This window comes from Squalius cephalus (assembly GCF_949319135.1).
Source record: "Squalius cephalus genome assembly, chromosome: 3".
In the NCBI taxonomy this organism is placed as follows: domain Eukaryota; kingdom Metazoa; phylum Chordata; class Actinopteri; order Cypriniformes; family Leuciscidae; genus Squalius; species Squalius cephalus.
In genome coordinates this window covers 37,690,601-37,709,547 of record NC_137124.1, presented here as the reverse complement: position 1 = coordinate 37,709,547, position 18,947 = coordinate 37,690,601, and the positions used below count along the sequence as shown (strand labels likewise).

Here is an 18,947-nt window from a genome sequence, read left to right as displayed (position 1 = left end):
AAATAAAATCATATATAAACTGAATTTATTTAGTTTTTTCTCCAATAACTATTTTATAGTTATTGGCCTTTATTCAAGAACATACTGTACAGTTCTAGAAACGTCTGGAATCACAAAATGAATGGTTCATTCATTTAATACATCACTACTAGTTTCCGTTAATAAAAAAAGTTTGAAAACAAGCAGCTTTGTCAATTAAAGCAGAAACACCAGAAATATCTTACAGTTTGTCTACACCAGGTCCTTACTATACTTGTCAAAACAAAGTTCTAAATCCATATGTCCTGTTGTTGGATGTAGTGGAAATGCATGGAATGGAGTTTCTTCTGTTCAGAAATGGAACCGGTGTCGCCACATCCAGTGTAGACAGTATCACTGATTATAATGGGCTCTCTTTAACTTTGTCACGTCATGCGTGTAGTCTGGTGCAGACGTGGGTTTAGCCTAAAAGTATTGTGTTGGACAACAAGGGGGCCTTCGAGTCAAAAAGGTTGAGAACCACCGATCTACATCAATAACATGAGTCTTGCTTTAAGAACGATTTAGATTAATCACCAGTGTTTATTCACATCATGCATTCATTCATATCCATTCAGCATCAAAATGTGAAAATTTAAATACAAACTAATGATATAGAGATTGGGGTTTAAGAGATCTGAAAGATGGTGGTTTTATCACGGAGGTGTAGCAATAGAAGGAGAAGACGACGGTTGCATCCTTTGACACCTTCCCGACATCACTGCAGTTCATCGAGCACTAGTCGGCAGCACTCGCCCACTTTAGCCGGCTCAGAGACCCTGGCGTATTTAGAAATCTGAGAGTTGACACCCAAAGATCGAGCAAGGTCCTTTGCGGTGTTGTCCCCGGCCACTGTGGTCCCCAGGGCCACGAGCAGCCTGAAGACGGCCTCTTTGTCCTGTACGACCTCTAAGGCAGTGCTAGCCACTGACAAGCACTGTGCCTTGGCCTCGATCTCAGCGGGTTGACCGTACAACCTTCCAGCGTAGTTGAGCAGCAGGGTAGCCAGCGCCACGTGGATGTTCTTGTTGCAGACGGCGCGGAGGTCTCCGGCCCGGGACAGGACTGTGTCACGGTGCCCCAAGAGGAGAGCGCGGCCGTGGGACCCAGAGAAACAGTTGCAGAGAGTGCGGAGCGCCAGCATTTGATTTGCAGGCCTGCCTTCGGGTGTCATGAGACCCAGGAGATGGTTACAAAGACTGGCACCCTCTGTCCCGCCACAAAGCTGGGCATTGACTTCAGGATGGCGCACAGCCAAGCGCAGGATGTCCAACACAGGGAAGACAATGTCTGAGGAGGGAGATGATGACTGATTAAATTGATTGAGCTTTACTATAGTACTTACTGCAATCTGTTTGATGGGCTATTTTGATTTACAGAGAAACAATCTTTGATTAAAGTCAAGGTGAAACAGAAGTAGCAACAGATCTTTTCTTCTGTATTAAGACATACATCAGAGTGTAATGGATTATTAAAATAAATTTATAATGTTTCCCAAAACAAATCCAAAGGAGAAAGCGCCCCAGTGGCCAGTTGCATAAACTGCTTACAAGTTAGGCCTTGTCCACACTAATACGTTTTCGTTTGAAAACGCATTTTTTTCTCTCCGTTTTGACCTTCCGTCCAAACCAAAACGAAGCTTTTTGAAAACGCTCTCCAAAGTGGATACATTTGAAAACGCCGTTTTTGCGTTGTAGTGTGGACTGTCAAAACGGAGGTATTTAAAAACGATGATGTAAGTTTAGTCACGTGACGCATATTGTACCAATACATATTCATGTTTATACCGGTATTGTGCCTGTTATGTGCTATTCGCTTTCACACAGTTGTGTGTGATGTTACTTTGCACACAAATTCACTCGCATTTGCTGTCCTGCGGCAAAACATGAGAGCAGTTGCGTTTTCTTTTAGACCAAACATATGGTGGGTGAGTGCGACCTGGACGCATCAGTTAATGGTGAGATATTTTGCCAAATAAAATGATCCTGCCAGAAGAAGGGCGCAATAACTTTATTATTTAATTTTCCGACTGTATCATCTCAGTGAGCTTTTGTGAGGTTTTACGCATGCGCAGTAAGGTGAATTTAGTGTTTTCGCCTGAAAACGCTAGTGTGGATAGAGAGCATTTTTAAACGAAAACGGCATTTTTAAATGTATCTGGATTAGCATTTAGTTAGTATCTATTTTCTTTAAGACAAAAAGTAGATATACAACTGGCCCCAGGTTCCAAATCAAATGCTTCAAACAAACTAGTCAGGGGGTGTCCAATCCTGCTTCTGGTGGGCCATCTTCCTGCAGAGTCTCTGACATACCTGACTAGTAGGTGTTTGTAATTCTGAAACCTTGATAATTGGTTTCATTAGGGTTGAAGGTAGCTAAACTGTGCTGGACCTTGACCTCCAGGAGCAGGATTGGACACCCTTGCCCTCGGTGATTCTTTGCTAAACATTGGTAGTATAGTGAATTGTTTATAATTTTTTTTAATAAAGTAATCTCAATGTCTTGCCTTCTGGCCAGTGGCTAGTCCTCCAGAGAACACTGATCTGATCTGCTGTGGGCTGTTCCTGACTCTTCGGGTCTGAAACTAGCATTAACAACTTCTCCAGACAGTCCAATGCTGCGTCACTCAGCTTATGGTCCGCAGGAGCATCGTTGTTCAGCTCCCGAAGCTTACCTATACGTAATATTGTGGAAATGTTATAAGGGAATACAGGAGAGGTTATTGTCAGCAAGTATGACATTATCGATTGAGCAGCCCGGCTCTCCAGAGGGGCCTGGACCACCCAATCACGAGGGTCAAAAACACTTCAATGCATACACACATACATTCATATATAGCAGGGTTTTTATAATTAAGTTAAACAAAAACCATAAAATTATTTCTTGAAATAAAATAAATATTATTTTAAATATTAAATATTAAAAACTAAAAGTTTCACTTACCAAGAATCTGAGTGATATTCGCCTGTTCAAACATAACTCCATCGGTATTGGGGAAAAAGATGTTTGTTGTAGCTTTCTGGCGAGAGGAAGAGGAATAGGCACTGCCACCTGGAGAGGATCGAGAGGTACATTAGCGAACATGATCCATGTGTGAGTGTGAGTATTTGCACATATCTACGTATTTTACCAGTAAAAGGATCAGCTCCGCCTGAATGCACTGTGCCTGTGGATTCTGACCCGGGAATATACCGACCAGCTCCTGCACAAACAAATACAAACATCTCTCATAATCTACAACAACCTTTGTTTTCATATTAGAAAATAACAAGTGCTATTCAAAAAAAAGCTTACCTGTGAAAGGATCAACACCAAATCCTTGGCTGCCTTCTCCTGAACCTGGGATGTACCGCCCTGCACCTGAGAACACAGGAGGAATACAGTATAAACACACTTCAGTCTTTACCTTCAACCGAACAAGGTGTGTGTATGTGAATATACACCACACCAGGTATTTATAAGTGATCCGGTTACCTGTGAAGGGGTCTGCGACCGAGGCGGGGGCTGGCCCAAGAGTCTGGCCTTTAGTGTTTTCGATGATGAAATTAGCCACCTGATCCAAGAACATGGGGCTCAGGTCATTCTTCTCCAGGAAGTTGTGAGCTACTAGCCAGGGGTCATCGGTCACATTATAAGGCAGCTTCATGGGTGGACCGCCCTCATTCACATCGATGGTGAAGACAAAGTCGTACTCCTTTAGGCAGAAAAAGCACAGAGCTTACAACATGATTGCAACTTGATTAGCTATGGTTTAACCTCTGTACAGTATCAACGTTTGACATTAAACAAAGATTAACGTCAAACCACTGACACACCATACAAACTACAACTTGAGCAAAATCTACTAGTGTCTCACCTTGCCTTCATACATCACTCGCTTTGAACTTTGCTGAGAAGACCCGCCCACTACATCTCCAATCTTCACCCAGCGTTCGTCACTCATGCTCCACTGATACGCTTCAACATTAGAATCCTCCTTTATGAGCCGCGTCTGTCCATCACGATTCCCTAAAAATATACCATAATACAGGGAGCAAACATTTAGATTTTATATAAACTTATAATCAGTGTTGGGTGTAACGCATTACAAGTAACGTAATCGGATTACTTTTTTCAAGTAACTAGTAAAGTAATGACTACTTTAAATTTGAAACAAAATATCTGAGTTACTTTTTCAAACAAGTAACACAAGTTACTTTGTTTTCCCATTTCATGACTGACACCTTTTCTGTCCTCATTTTGAGAGAAATCGGGATTAAATTGATGGCTATTGTAGTTCTAGACTAAATGTGAGCATCTAACTGGCAAAAAAAAACTGATTCAGAATTCCTCAAAATTAATAAAATCAGTGAAATGCAAAATCAGAATACTACGCAAACCTCCAATAATTAATTATGTTAAATAAAACTAACATTTGTATGAATTTAATCTCACTTTATTGACCAATGTACTTGCTGCTGACCTTCGATGATTCAGTTAAACTGAAATGATTGTTTGAGCTGCACCCTCTACTTCACACGTGAATTTGCATTTCCTTCAGCCTTATTATTTAAATTTTGGCCAAAATATAGAACATTTGCACACACAAAAAAACAACAAGCCCAGCCCAGGGCTATTTTTGTCTATTTTTGTGTAAATAGGCATTTTTTCAGGATTCTGTGATTAATACAAAGTTCAAAATAACAGCATTTATTTGAATTAAAAAAATCTTTTGTAACTACATAAATGTCTTTACCACTGCATGTGTACAAGGCTTACCTGGTTCACTGAGGTGTTCTCTTCCAGGCAAGTCCTCGATCTTGATGTCCCCCAAGTCTCCAGTCTTGGGATCGATGATGGCTTTGGAGAGCTCATCCTCAAAAGCCTGCACGTCCTGAGCACTTGCTACACGATCTTCGCTCTCAGTGAACACACGGATAATGCCATCGCTTCAGAGAAATGTGAAACACTCAGCCTCATGCAGGCTAATAAATTGCAACTAGTTTAAATGAATGAAACAGAAATAGTATGTATACCTGGCTCCCACAGCAATGTCTCCATTAGGCAGAATACAGCAGCACCACACTGACTGGGCAGGAAGACGGATAGTCTGGGAACATTCCCCTTTCCTCCACACCCTCAGTGTCCTGTCCTCTCCTGTGCTTATGAAGTCTATGACAGGAAAAAAGAGAGAAGACAATATGGGAGATTTTATGCACAAAAATGTATCAAACATACAACAAAACTAAGGTAATCACCTTGTCCGTTAGGAAAGACAGCAAGGCTGTAGATATAGTTAGTGTGACCGTAGTAAATCTGCACGCATTCACCCGTCACCATCCACCGTCTTATACTGGCGTCATTACTGCAGGAGAAAAACTCCACGTCGTTTATCACCGCGAGCCCTCGCACACAGTCCTCATGACCTGCAGGACACATATTTCAAATATCTCAGTCAAACATTGCATTTCAACCGTGCCACAATCTTTACAAATGGTGACCCCTTCTGGAGAGCTGTAAAAACTAAACAAGCTCCACAGTTTCTATATTCAGCATCAATGTTGTTTTGTAAAAAGCATTAGAGGTATCAGTTGCGCCAATGTACCAGTGTAGGTGTTCTCGCAGCGACCAGCTTTCCATAACTTGATGGTCTTGTCAGCTGATCCAGACAGCATTAAGCCCTGATCCGGTAAAATGAGCACGGCCCATACAGCAGCCGTGTGTCCCTGAGGAGCAGCAATAACAGAGGAAACCAGTCAGCACATATTCACACTGTACTGGAATCGATTGCAAGCAATAACAGCGTATCTGATCTCCCTCTTAAAGAGACAGTCTGGGGGGGAGGGGGACACATTTAAGAAAAGCTGTGGTGAAAGGCTGCACCATGTGATTTTTATTTTTTTATTATTGCAATTACTGATAAAAATACAGATAAAAACCCTCCTGGTCCAATTTGGACAAAATATTTTTTTTATTATACGTCAATATGACTATAATTATTATTATTAAATGAAATTATTAAACAAAAAATAAAACTGTAATATTTTTATTTTACTGTTAAAAAATAGTGTAAAATATAATACATTTATTAATAAATTAAAATTAATAAAACATCTAAAAGTTCCATCCTAATATATATTATTTATATTATCTTAATTTCTTCATTTTAAACCATATTGCTTTTATTTTGGCAAAATAAAAATTTAATTATCGCTTCTCATAATGAAGTTTATTTCATGAAGTTTATTTAACAAAGTTCTGAAGGAGTACAGTACCAGTCAAAAGTTTGGAAACATTACTATTTTTAATGTTTTTGAAAGAAGTCTCTTATGCTCATCAAGCCTGCAGTTAAAAAAAAAAAAACAAAAAAAAACAACAGTAATATTGAAAATATTATTGAAATATTATTACAATTTAAAATAATGGTTCTCTTTTTTAATATATTTTAAAATGTAATTTATTTTTGTGATGCAAAGCTGAATTTTCATCAGCAAGTACTCCAGTCTTTGGTGTCTTATGATCCTTCAGAAATCATTCTAATATGATGATTTGATACTCAGTTATTATCAATGATGGAAACAGTTGTGCTGTTTAATACATTTTTTTTTAAATACTTTTTTCAGGTTTCATTGATGAGTAAAACGTTAACAGCATTTATTCATAAAAACAGCATTTATTCAAAATAAAAACATTTCTAACAGTATAAATCATTACCATCACCTTTTATCAATTTAACGCATCCTTGTTGAATTAAAGTACTAATTTCTTTAAAAAAAAAATTTATTGTTCCCAAACTTTTGAACGGTAGTGTATATTGTTACAAAAGATTTCTATTCTAAATAAATACAGTTCTTTTTAACTTTTTATTCATCAAATAATCCTGAAAAAAGTATCTCAGGTTATAAAAAAAATATTAAGCAGCACAACTGTTTCCAACATTGATCATAAATCAGCATATTAGAATGATTTCTGAAGGATCATAAGACACCAAAGACTGGAGTACTTGCTGATGAAAATTCAGCTTTGCATCACAAAAATAAATTACATTTTAAAGTATATTAAAAAAGAGAACCATTATTTTAAATTGTAATAATATTTCATAATATTACTGTTTTTTTTTTTTTTTTTTTTTTTTTTTTTTAACTGCAGGCTTGATGAGCATAAGAGACTTCTTTCAAAAACATTAAAAATAGTAATGTTTCCAAACTTTTGACTGGTACTGTACGTTCAGGTAATCCAACCAATCAACGTAAGAAGAGACCTGTATTTATAGGCGTCTCTCACCTCTGTCCTGTGACAGAATTGCAGCATCCCTCCAACACTTCCACGCCTCACTTTTAAGGTTGTTCCTTCCTATGCTAGTCAAGGATGGGGGGTACTCTGGGTTCAGAGCAAATTCAGAGCTCGGAGCCCTCCCTTCGGACAGCACACTAAATATGCATACTTAAAGGAATAGTTCACCCAAAAATGAAAATTCTGTCATTAATTTCTCACCCTCATGTCGTTCCAAACCAGTAAGACTTTCATTCATCTTCGGAACACAGATGAAGATCTTTCTGATGATATCCGAGAGCTTTCTGTCCCTCCATTGGAAGCTACGCAACTACCACTTTGACGCTTCAAAATGTTCATAAAGACCATGCTCATATCAGCAAACATAACAGAAGCTTGATGCGCGAGAACAAACCTCATTGGTTCTTGCTGAAGCTCAAACGCGCTGCGTAACACGAGAATGAACCTCATTGGCTCTTGCTGAAGCTCAAACGCGCTGCGTAACACGAGAATGAACCTCATTGGCTCTTGCTGAAGCTCAAACGCGCTGCGTAACACGAGAATGAACCTCATTGGCTCTTGCTGAAGCTCAAACGCGCTGCGTAACACGAGAATGAACCTCATTGGCTCTTGCTGAAGCTCAAACGCGCTGCGTAACATGAGAATGAACCTCATTGGCTCTTGCTGAAGCTCAAACGCGCTGCGTAACACGAGAATGAACCTCATTGGCTCTTGCTGAAGCTCAAACGTGCTGCGTAACACGAGAATGAACCTCATTGGCTCTTGCTGAAGCTCAAACGCGCTGCGTAACACGAGAATGAACCTCATTGGCTCTTGCTTAAGCTCAAACGTGCTGCGTAACACGGGAATGAACCTCATTGGCTCTTGCTGAAGCTCAAACGCGCTGCGTAACACGAGAATGAACCTCATTGGCTCTTGCTGAAGCTCAAACGTGCTGCGTAACACGAGAATGAACCTCATTGGTTCTTGCTGAAGCTCAAACGCGCTGCGTAACACGGGAATGAACCTCATTGGCTCTTGCTGAAGCTCAAACGCGCTGCGTAACACGGGAATGAACCTCATTGGCTCTTGCTGAAGCTTAAACGCGCTGCGTAACACGAGAATGAACCTCATTGGTTCTTGCTGAAGCTCAAACGCGCTGCGTAACACGGGAATGAACCTCATTGGCTCTTGCTGAAGCTTAAACGCGCTGCGTAACACGAGAATGAACCTCATTGGTTCTTGCTGAAGCTCAAACGCGCTGCGTAACACGAGAATGAACCTCATTGGCTCTTGCTGAAGCTCAAACGTGCTGCGTAACACGAGAATGAACCTCATTGGCTCTTGCTGAAGCTCAAACGTGCTGCGTAACACGAGAATGAACATCATTGGCTCTTGCTGAAGCTTAAACGCGCTGCGTAACACGAGAATGAACCTCATTGGCTCTTGCTGAAGCTTAAACGCGCTGCGTAACACGAGAATGAACCTCATTGGCTCTTGCTGAAGCTTAAACGCGCTGCGTAACACGAGAATGAACCTCACTGGCTCTTGCTGAAGCTCAAACGCGCTGCGTAACACGAGAATGAACCTCATTGGCTCTTGCAGAAGCTCAAACGTACTGCGTAACATGAGAATGAACCTCACTGGTTCTTGCTGAAGCTCAAACGCGCTGCGTAACACGAGAATGAACCTCATTGGCTCTTGCAGAAGCTCAAACGCGCTGCGTAACACGAGAATGAACCTCATTGGCTCTTGCTGAAGCTCAAACGTACTGCGTAACATGAGAATGAACCTCACTGGTTCTTGCTGAAGCTCAAACGCGCTGCGTAACACGGGAATGAACCTCATTGGCTCTTGCAGAAGCTCAAACGTACTGCGTAACATGAGAATGAACCTCACTGGCTCTTGCTGAAGCTCAAACGCGCTGCGTAACATGAGAATGAACCTCACTGGTTCTTGCTGAAGCTCAAACGTACTGCGTAACATGAGAATGAACCTCACTGGCTCTTGCTGAAGCTCAAACGCGCTGCGTAACATGAGAATGAACCTCACTGGTTCTTGCTGAAGCTCAAACGTACTGCGTAACATGGGAATGAACCTCACTGGTTCTTGCAGAAGCTCAAACGTACTGCGTAACATGAGAATGAACCTCACTGGCTCTTGCTGAAGCTCAAACGCGCAGCGTAACATGAGAATGAACCTCACTGGATCTTGCTGAAGCTCAAACGTACTGCGTAACATGAGAATGAACCTCACTGGTTCTTGCTGAAGCTTAAACACGCTGCGTAACATGAGAATGAACCTCATTGGTTCTTGCTGAAGCTCAAACGCGCTGCGTAACACGAGAATGAACCTCATTGGCTCTTGCTGAAGCTTAAACACGCTGCGTAACACGAGAATGAACCTCATTGGTTCTTGCTGAAGCTCAAACGCGCTGCGTAACACGAGAATGAACCTCATTGGCTCTTGCTGAAGCTCAAACGCGCTGCGTAACACGGGAATGAACCTCATTGGCTCTTGCTGAAGCTCAAACGTGCTGCGTAACACGAGAATGAACCTCAATGGCTCTTGCTGAAGCTCAAACGTGCTGCGTAACACGAGAATGAACCTCATTGGCTCTTGCTGAAGCTCAAACGTGCTGCGTAACACGGGAATGAACCTCATTGGCTCTTGCTGAAGCTCAAACGTGCTGCGTAACACGGGAATGAACCTCATTGGCTCTTGTTGAAGCTCAAACGTGCTGCGTAACACGAGAATGAACCTCATTGGCTCTTGTTGAAGCTCAAACGTGCTGCGTAACACGGGAATGAACCTCATTGGCTCTTGCTGAAGCTCAAACGCGCTGCGTAACACGAGAATGAACCTCATTGGCTCTTGTTGAAGCTCAAACGTGCTGCGTAACACGAGAATGAACCTCATTGGCTCTTGCTGAAGCTCAAACGTGCTGCGTAACACGGGAATGAACCTCATTGGCTCTTGCTGAAGCTCAAACGTGCTGCGTAACACGAGAATGAACCTCATTGGCTCTTGCTGAAGCTCAAACGTGCTGCGTAACACGAGAATGAACCTCATTGGCTCTTGCTGAAGCTCAAACGTGCTGCGTAACACGGGAATGAACCTCATTGGCTCTTGTTGAAGCTCAAACGTGTTGCGTAACACGAGAATGAACCTCATTGGCTCTTGCTGAAGCTCAAACGCGCTGCGTAACACGGGAATGAACCTCATTGGCTCTTGTTGAAGCTCAAACGTGTTGCGTAACATGAGAATGAACCTCACTGGTTCTTGCTGAAGCTCAAACGTGCTGCGTAACACGGGAATGAACCTCATTGGCTCTTGTTGAAGCTCAAACGTGTTGCGTAACACGAGAATGAACCTCATTGGCTCTTGTTGAAGCTCAAACGTGTTGCGTAACACGAGAATGAACCTCATTGGCTCTTGTTGAAGCTCAAACGTGCTGCGTAACACGGGAATGAACCTCATTGGCTCTTGTTGAAGCTCAAACGTGTTGCGTAACACGAGAATGAACCTCATTGGCTCTTGCTGAAGCTCAAACGCGCTGCGTAACACGGGAATGAACCTCATTGGCTCTTGCTGAAGCTCAAACGCGCTGCGTAACACGGGAATGAACCTCATTGGCTCTTGCTGAAGCTCAAACGCGCTGCGTAACACGGGAATGAACCTCATTGGCTCTTGCTGAAGCTCATACACGCTGCGTAACAAGAGAATGAACCTCATTGGTTCTTGCTGAAGCTCAAACGCGCTGCGTAACACGGGAATGAACCTCATTGGCTCTTGTTGAAGCTCAAACGTGTTGCGTAACACGGGAATGAACCTCATTGGCTCTTGTTGAAGCTCAAACGTGTTGCGTAACACGAGAATGAACCTCATTGGCTCTTGTTGAAGCTCAAACGTGTTGCGTAACACGAGAATGAACCTCATTGGCTCTTGCTGAAGCTCAAACGCGCTGCGTAACACGGGAATGAACCTCATTGGCTCTTGTTGAAGCTCAAACGTGTTGCGTAACACGGGAATGAACCTCATTGGCTCTTGTTGAAGCTCAAACGTGTTGCGTAACATGAGAATGAACCTCACTGGTTCTTGCTGAAGCTCAAACGTGCTGCGTAACACGGGAATGAACCTCATTGGCTCTTGCTGAAGCTCAAACGTGTTGCGTAACACGGGAATGAACCTCATTGGCTCTTGTTGAAGCTCAAACGTGTTGCGTAACACGGGAATGAACCTCATTGGCTCTTGTTGAAGCTCAAACGTGTTGCGTAACACGAGAATGAACCTCATTGGTTCTTGCTGAAGCTCAAACGCGCTGCGTAACACGGGAATGAACCTCATTGGCTCTTGTTGAAGCTCAAACGTGCTGCGTAACACGGGAATGAACCTCATTGGTTCTTGTGGTCAAGAGAACATGCTTGAGCTTCCGTTTACCACAACGTATGTGTGAGTTGATGAATGTTTATATGTGAATAAAAGCATAAATTCAATCTGTTCATCATATAAAGCAATCGTGTCTCTTCAAAAAATTTGGACTAAACCACTCAATTCATATGGATTAGTTTTACGATCTCTTTATGAACATTTTGAAGCGTCAAAAATGGTAGTTGCGTAGCTGTCAATGGAAGGACAGAAATCTCTCATATTTCATCAAAAATATCTTTATTTGTGTTCCAAAGATGAACGAAAATCTTACTGGTTTGGAAAGACATCAGGTGAGAAATTGACGACAGAATTTTCATTTTTAGGTGAACTATCCCTTTAACTCTATACGATTACATGTAGAGTAAGTGTGAACTTTTGAAAACAATTTGGGAAGATAGTCTGCACATGTTGTTCTCCCAAATGGATATTGGACCTACTGTGGTGATACCAAGAACAAGAACCCTGGCATTTTACCTGTAAAGTCATCATGCACTTCTCTCCGAGCCAGACTTTGGCTGTAGTGTCCCATGAGCCACTCAGTATTGTGCCAAATTTGCCAGCTGAGAGTGTGCAGACTGTAAACACACACAGAAACAGCAGGAATGGGTACAGAAATCATTCCAGGGCATTTCAAGAACATCATGCAGTTAAACCACTGTAATAAATAATTAGCAGTGGACAGTACCTGTGTTTTTGTGACCCTTGAGGGTGAACAGAGGGTCTGGTCGATCTAGTGAAAACACACAAATGTTGTTGTCATGTCCTCCAGTGGCGATGAGCCCTCGGGGATATGTTTCATTCGGAGCGATGATACACACACAAGACACAAAGTTTGAGTGCCCGTTCATGCAGAGCATCTCAGTAAAGGCCTGGTTTTCACTGCAACAAAATACAGAAGAGTTAGCTATGTTAACAGTGTTTATGTCATTTTTAATAGGACTGTTTTTATTATACATTTAAAATCGATCCTTTATACACTACTGTTAAAAAGTCTGTGTTTGGAGAGATTTTTAAATGTTTTTTTTTTTTAAGAAATAACCTATCTTACTCAGCAAGGCTGCATTTATTTGATCAAAAATAGAGTAAATACAGTAATATTGTGAATTACAAAACAACCATTTTCTATTTTAATACAATTTAAAACGAAATTCATTCCTTTTATAGCAAATCTGAAATGTCAGCATCATTACTCCAGTGTCAAATGATCCTTCATAAAACCTTCTAATATGCTAATTTGCTGTTAAAAAAAATATTGTTATCAATATTGAAAACAGTTATTCTGCTTAATATTTGTGTGTGAAATATTTTCTTCTGGATGCTTTGATGAATAAAAAGTTTAAAAGAACAGCATTAATTTGAAGTAATAATTGTATTTTATTTTGAATAAATAAATAAATACTGACAATTTTGAGTTGTAGTGTATATATATGATTTTATTTATTTGTTTTACTTATATTTTGTTTTTAATATTTGTCTAATTTAATATAAATCGAATCCAGAGAACGCTTAGAGAAGTTTAAAGGGACAGTTCACCCAAAAATGACAATTCTGTCAACAATGTATGACTTTCTTCGGTGGATCACAAAAGGCAAAATGACACACTCAGTCACCCTTTACGGCCATTATGGAAAATAAATATGCAGGAAGAAAGAAAATCCATACGAGTTTGGAACAATACGACAGTGAGTAAATCATTTCTTATTCATTTCGGGTGAACTATTCCTTTAACGTTAACGTTACATTAGTGGAGTGTAGTATGTCAGGAAACCAATACCGGTCAGTTTCGTTTCAGATATGATGCTCATGAGTTGGCAAATTTCACTTGATTTGGCAGCCCATCTCAATACATTAACTCTACAACCTGTAAACCACTTAACTTAGCTTAGTAACCGACGGAAACCAAAGTAAACAGGGTAACGATATTATACACAGCAGCAGCAGCAGCAGCAGGAGGAAGCTGGTGGAGATGTACCTCGGGTTCGGTACCCAGAGCCGAGCGGTTCGGTCTCTGGACACGGACACAAAGGCTCCATCCGGAAAGGCGGCAGCGGCGAGACCCCTGACATCCATCTCGTGCGCGGGCAGAGAGCAGCGCAGTCTGTATGAGTTACTACCGGACATTATTACTGATGAAAGACAGCGATCACTGCACGCACTGACACAGCAACACTACACACACTGCATGACGGGAGAACATTCGACAGAATAAAAGTCCCGCTATCAATTCTTATTCTGCCATACTGTTAGCACATACATTTTTAAAAACACATAAAACATTTTACTAGTATAATATCATATGTATGTAAATAATATTTAAATGAGAATCATTTTGAATATAGACTTTTAATATAGAACAACTGTCGATTAATAGAAGACTTTAAACTTGTTTTTAAGATTTGAACTTCAACCCGGAAAAGCTAGATTGAGTTGATTTTTGTCCTCGGATGAGGTGAATCTGTCAAAATCATGTCCACAAATAAGAGGATAACGCTTATATTTGGAGGCTTTATTGCAGCTGTGGCTGTGGCTTTTTATCCTATATTTTTCCACCCTCTCACTCACTCTGAAGACTACAGTAAGTCTTTATCACTGACGTTAGTCATTATGACACTGCACATGTTGTTGTTAAATTTATGTAATCTAAAATAACATCACGTTCTATTGTATTGCATTTTGTGACCCAGTAGTCTTATAATCATTATATCAGTTTCAGTGTAGGTAAGGTTAGTGAAAGCATTAATGTAAATATTAGACTATTTGTGAAGAAAGTCACTGACTGTAGAATGTTTTGCTGTCTTTAATCTACGCTGAATTAAATGGAAACGACTTCTATTTTTAAAGTAACGTTACCTTAATAAGACTTTATATTATAATTAACTAAAATTACATTGATTACTTGAAACAAAATAAACATGTACTAAAATAAAATAACATAAAATGTTTTTTTATTTCTGCAAGCTGCCAAGACAACATTTCTCATTCTTTAGTTTAAGTTAAGGTACTGCTATAAAAAAAAACAACTAAATAAACTAACTCTAAAAAGTAAAACTTAATAAAAACTATACAGACATTTAAAAACAAAAACGAATAAAAATGATAAAAACAATTACTGTAACTCAAATAAAAGCAAATCATAAATGTATTAGGCTATCTAATTCAAAATATGAACATGCTTAAATAATATTTCAAAATACCACACTGAGATTCAATTAAAAAACTTTTTTTATATATATTGTTTTAAACATTTAAAAAATAATAATAAAATGGGAGCTCAAACAAACAAAAAGGAAACCCAAAAGTAAAGTGGAAGGGTCTTGTTTTTGTAAGATTCACCAAATAAAAAGTTGAATGTCAGCCTTTCTCTAGAGTCTGAATTGTTGTTCATGTGTTTACAGAGCAGGTCCAGAAGACGAATCGATCTGGAGTCAATCAAGCAGATGTGCAGCCTGTTGGTAAGTCATGTTCACTCTTTATGATATCTGTTAAGTGTTGTGAGTTTGATTTATTACACTGTTAGCAAGTAAATGTGATACCTGACATCACACATGTGATTAGTAGTTTGAAGCTTTAAATGGTTTAGTGGCAGGAATATAGATTGTAGTACATATTTGGGTGGTCCTTATCAAGTCCAATTTTTTTTTTTGTGCAAAATGTTAGTGTCTTAAACTGTTCCTTTTAACTTCAAAATTAGAAATATGCAAAAATGTTGACAAAAAAATTATATTTAGAGGTAGCTCAATCATGTGGAAGATTGCCTATGTTAAGCTGTGCGGCGGTATTGTGATATGCAAGTAATATTAAAAGTTGCTGCAAATGAACTAATCGAACTGTCGAACTTTTATTGTAATCAGAGCAACACTGACATGACAACAATGACAACAATCTCAAAAAAGCACAAAGTTTTCAACAATCCCTCATTTCTGATGCTCAGCAGCCAGTGTTGACTTTTTGCAGTCTGGATAGATCCGTCGGTGATCTTCCACCACATGAAGGAGAAACTGCAGTTGTTCTTCAGAGTGTGTGAGATAGCCATTCTGCCGTGCAAAGGCAAAAGACCGTAACTTCGTTTTTGGTCGAAAATGAGTTATTTATATTTTTGGCACATTCAAGACCTTCTTTATCATGTGGATAAGTATCTTGAATCAATTCCGTTTTTTTTTCGAGAAAATAATGATTTGTCTTAACAGTAACTTCCAAAAGCCCATGAGAAACCAAGGCAGAACACCGTAACATCAGTTACCGCTCTTTGGCTTTGTTTTGGAACGCTCAAATTACGAGTTACGGTGCTCTGCCTTTGTTTAGCCGCGCGTCAATATGAAGTTACTGTGCCGGTGTTCAATCAAATGCTACCTACCAGATTGTACGGTTATCTGCCTTTGTTTTAATGTCCATTAAAATTAAAATTACGACGGTGTAGCCTGTAGCCTACTTTGTACAGCTGCCATCAGTCGCTCTAACTTCTGATGTCCTCAGAGCGGTCAGTATGGTCTGCTCCATCGACAAACGTGCGATATCGATCGCGAAGGATTATGCAGAGTTGACAGAAAAACGTTACACATTGCCGTATCAGATGAATACAACCAAGAATTAAAGCTCGGCAAACTAGCTGGCAGAGTGCCAAAACTTCGCCTTCAGCCCCGCCCTAAACGCGGTCGATCGAGTCAACGCTGGACTAATAGGAGGTATTTTGTCATGTCAAATGTATTAATAATGCCATCAGAATGCAACCAAAGCACAGGATAGCAATAAGTAGATGGCTATAAATAATTGTAAATCATACAAAATAAATGCCATGATCACTAGATTTTATACAGGTGTGTACTATAATGATTTTGTTAATGGTGATCAGCAACTAAATATTGATAATGTGGAAGTTACTGCCTTTTGCCTTGGCATGACTTCTCACTTTTTGCTGACAATACAAAGGCAGAGTACAGTAACTTTAAAATAGTGGTCAAAAGTCAAGTTTGAGCTCAAGATTTTTTTATGTATATAATTTCCATTACTAAAACATCTATTTGCCAGATTTCCAGTGTCCTACCTATAATTAATTTGGCGGGACAACTAAAAATCTTTAAAGTCATTTTTCTCAGTTCCACACTCTAGCGACTTAAGGTCTTTTGCCTTTGTAGGGCAGCATTGTATTCTTGAATCAGAGCCACTCCTCTCTCGGCGTGATCATTGACTACTTTCATTGCATGGTTGCCTGTGCCTCCTGATAATCTGCTTGATTCGGCCAAAGTTCCTGGTCAATTTCAAGGATCGTAATGTCATTTTTTAAACCAAAAAATGTGCTCTAAACGCAAACAAATAACAATAAAAATAAGGTGATCATCAATAGAAATATGTATTGATTCCACCAGGAAAGGTAAATCTGCTAAACCGGGTCATGGATGGATTCATTTGGATTTAGTTTCTACAATAAGTAAACTGAGATATGTATCTAAAATACATATTTAGGAATATATGGTTGCATTAGATGCTTTTATGGAGATTTTTTTTTTAATTTTACTAGCCAGGTACAATATCAAATCAAATGATCTGTTTTTACGAAAATCATCAAAATCTCAGAAAGTTTAAAGCTATTGAGCTACCAGTAATTATTATGTTACTGCCATAAAAATTGGCATGCTGTATTTTCTTATATAAAGGAACAATTTGAAGGGTTAAGAGCATGACAATTGGATACTTTAAAAATAAGGACCACCCTAGTACATAGCCTACTACAGTTTATTTGCATTAGGCCCACATGAATGCTATTTAACGGACAATAGTGTCTTTATATGATTGTCCTGTTATGTGTCTTATTTGAATTAGGTGTGAAGATCTGGTCTGATCCCTATAAGCCAAAATCATGATTCCAGTGATACATGTGTGGATGAAAACTGAATGAATAAACATGAGGACCGATGTGTAACTCAATGAGGAGGATTGCGTATTTGTGACACACTTACAATAGCTTTTTGCCACCATGCATCAAATGAGGCTTTAAGGGTGTGTGTGTGTGTGTGTGTGTGTGTGTGTTGTGTGGGAATAGGATTGAAACTAGAATGACTGATCAACAACCTAAAAATGTGTTGCTTTGTTAGTCAGCACTTAAAAATATTATGTTCATTAATCACTTTAATGAGTTGTGTTAATTAATTCTGGTGTATGTACCGAGTGGCATAATATTGTTCTCTATCTATTATGAATAAAATATCTTGGAACTGTTCCTCAACTTGAATATTTGTTTCACAAAAATATGACCACTAGATGGCGGTCACACTTCATCTTCTGGGGAGAATATTTTCAGACCTTTGGTTATAGTTCATCATGCTTTATATGAAAATGTATTACACAAGTGAGAAACCTCTATCAAAAACCTCAAATCTGACACAAAACCTTTGTTTTCTGTTAGTATTGCTATTTGCACACAGGAGACTTTTTTTTGTTAATACCCTTAGTATAAATTTGATTTATTTCATACTAAGTATACTACAAATCCGTTAACATATTTACTAACATATTGCTTAAGTTGAGACTTACTGAAATAAGAACTATAGTACTTTATGTGGAGTAATTCTTTATTGCACAAGGCACATTTCTTAATATTAAGCCTAAAATGTGTTTTAATATCACTATGATCTCTGTATAAAATCAGTCTTAAATGCAAGATATTTAAAGTGTACCTAAAGTATACTTGCAATAGTTCCACTTTAGCACAATTAAATATACTTAAGTATATCTTTAGTTGGACCTCAGCTCTATTTCCGGTTAACTAAAGTTCCGGTAAAACTGCTTTAAGTATAAAATTTGTTGTTCCAATTTAGCAGACGCCAATTTAGTATACCAAACGTACAATTATTTATATTAAGTACATAAATATGGAAATGTACGTGTAGTATACTTAGCATACAATTAATGTATTTCAAATACATTTGGGTACATTTAATTTTCATTAGGGACATTTTCACCACTAAACTGTGTTTTTGTAATAGTTCTGTTGCTATTGTTCCTGATTAGATTTATTGTGTTACTTTGGCATTGAGAGTTGGAAGAGTCATTTGCCCCTCAAAAGTTTCAAAATCTGTAACCTGAGAGCAGCACACCTCGGCCAGGACCCTGCGCCAACCAAGACTTGTTGTCATGGCAGCGGGACCGGGACAGCACCTGTGCATCGACGAGGCCCAAGGCCCTGCCCCTTTTTACCGAAGCGCTTTGTGTGTGAGGGTCCAATGAATGAGATCTAGCACAGGCTAAACACA

General features: G+C 39.4%; 2 protein-coding genes across 2 annotated transcripts; one reads left to right on the top strand and one right to left on the bottom strand.

Annotated features, from left to right (window-relative positions):
* Positions 1-9: 9 nt before the first annotated feature.
* On the bottom strand, positions 10-13,821 carry plaa (phospholipase A2-activating protein; the record flags this gene model as incomplete). Its single annotated transcript, XM_079866762.1, has 14 exons — positions 10-1,308; positions 2,525-2,692; positions 2,962-3,069; positions 3,149-3,220; positions 3,313-3,378; positions 3,493-3,712; positions 3,875-4,026; positions 4,777-4,946; positions 5,034-5,169; positions 5,256-5,423; positions 5,603-5,723; positions 12,175-12,275; positions 12,386-12,579; positions 13,673-13,821. 14 exons carry the CDS (start codon positions 13,819-13,821, stop codon positions 737-739), a joined length of 2,397 nt encoding a protein of 798 aa, XP_079722888.1. The 3' UTR covers positions 10-736.
* Positions 13,822-13,885: 64 nt separating this feature from the next.
* smim20 (small integral membrane protein 20) lies at positions 13,886-18,251 on the top strand. The gene is made up of 3 exons (XM_079866780.1): positions 13,886-14,275; positions 15,096-15,152; positions 17,518-18,251. The coding sequence occupies exons 1-3, from the start codon at positions 14,167-14,169 to the stop codon at positions 17,556-17,558; spliced, it is 207 nt and encodes a 68-aa protein (XP_079722906.1). The 5' UTR covers positions 13,886-14,166; the 3' UTR covers positions 17,559-18,251.
* Positions 18,252-18,947: the final 696 nt, after the last annotated feature.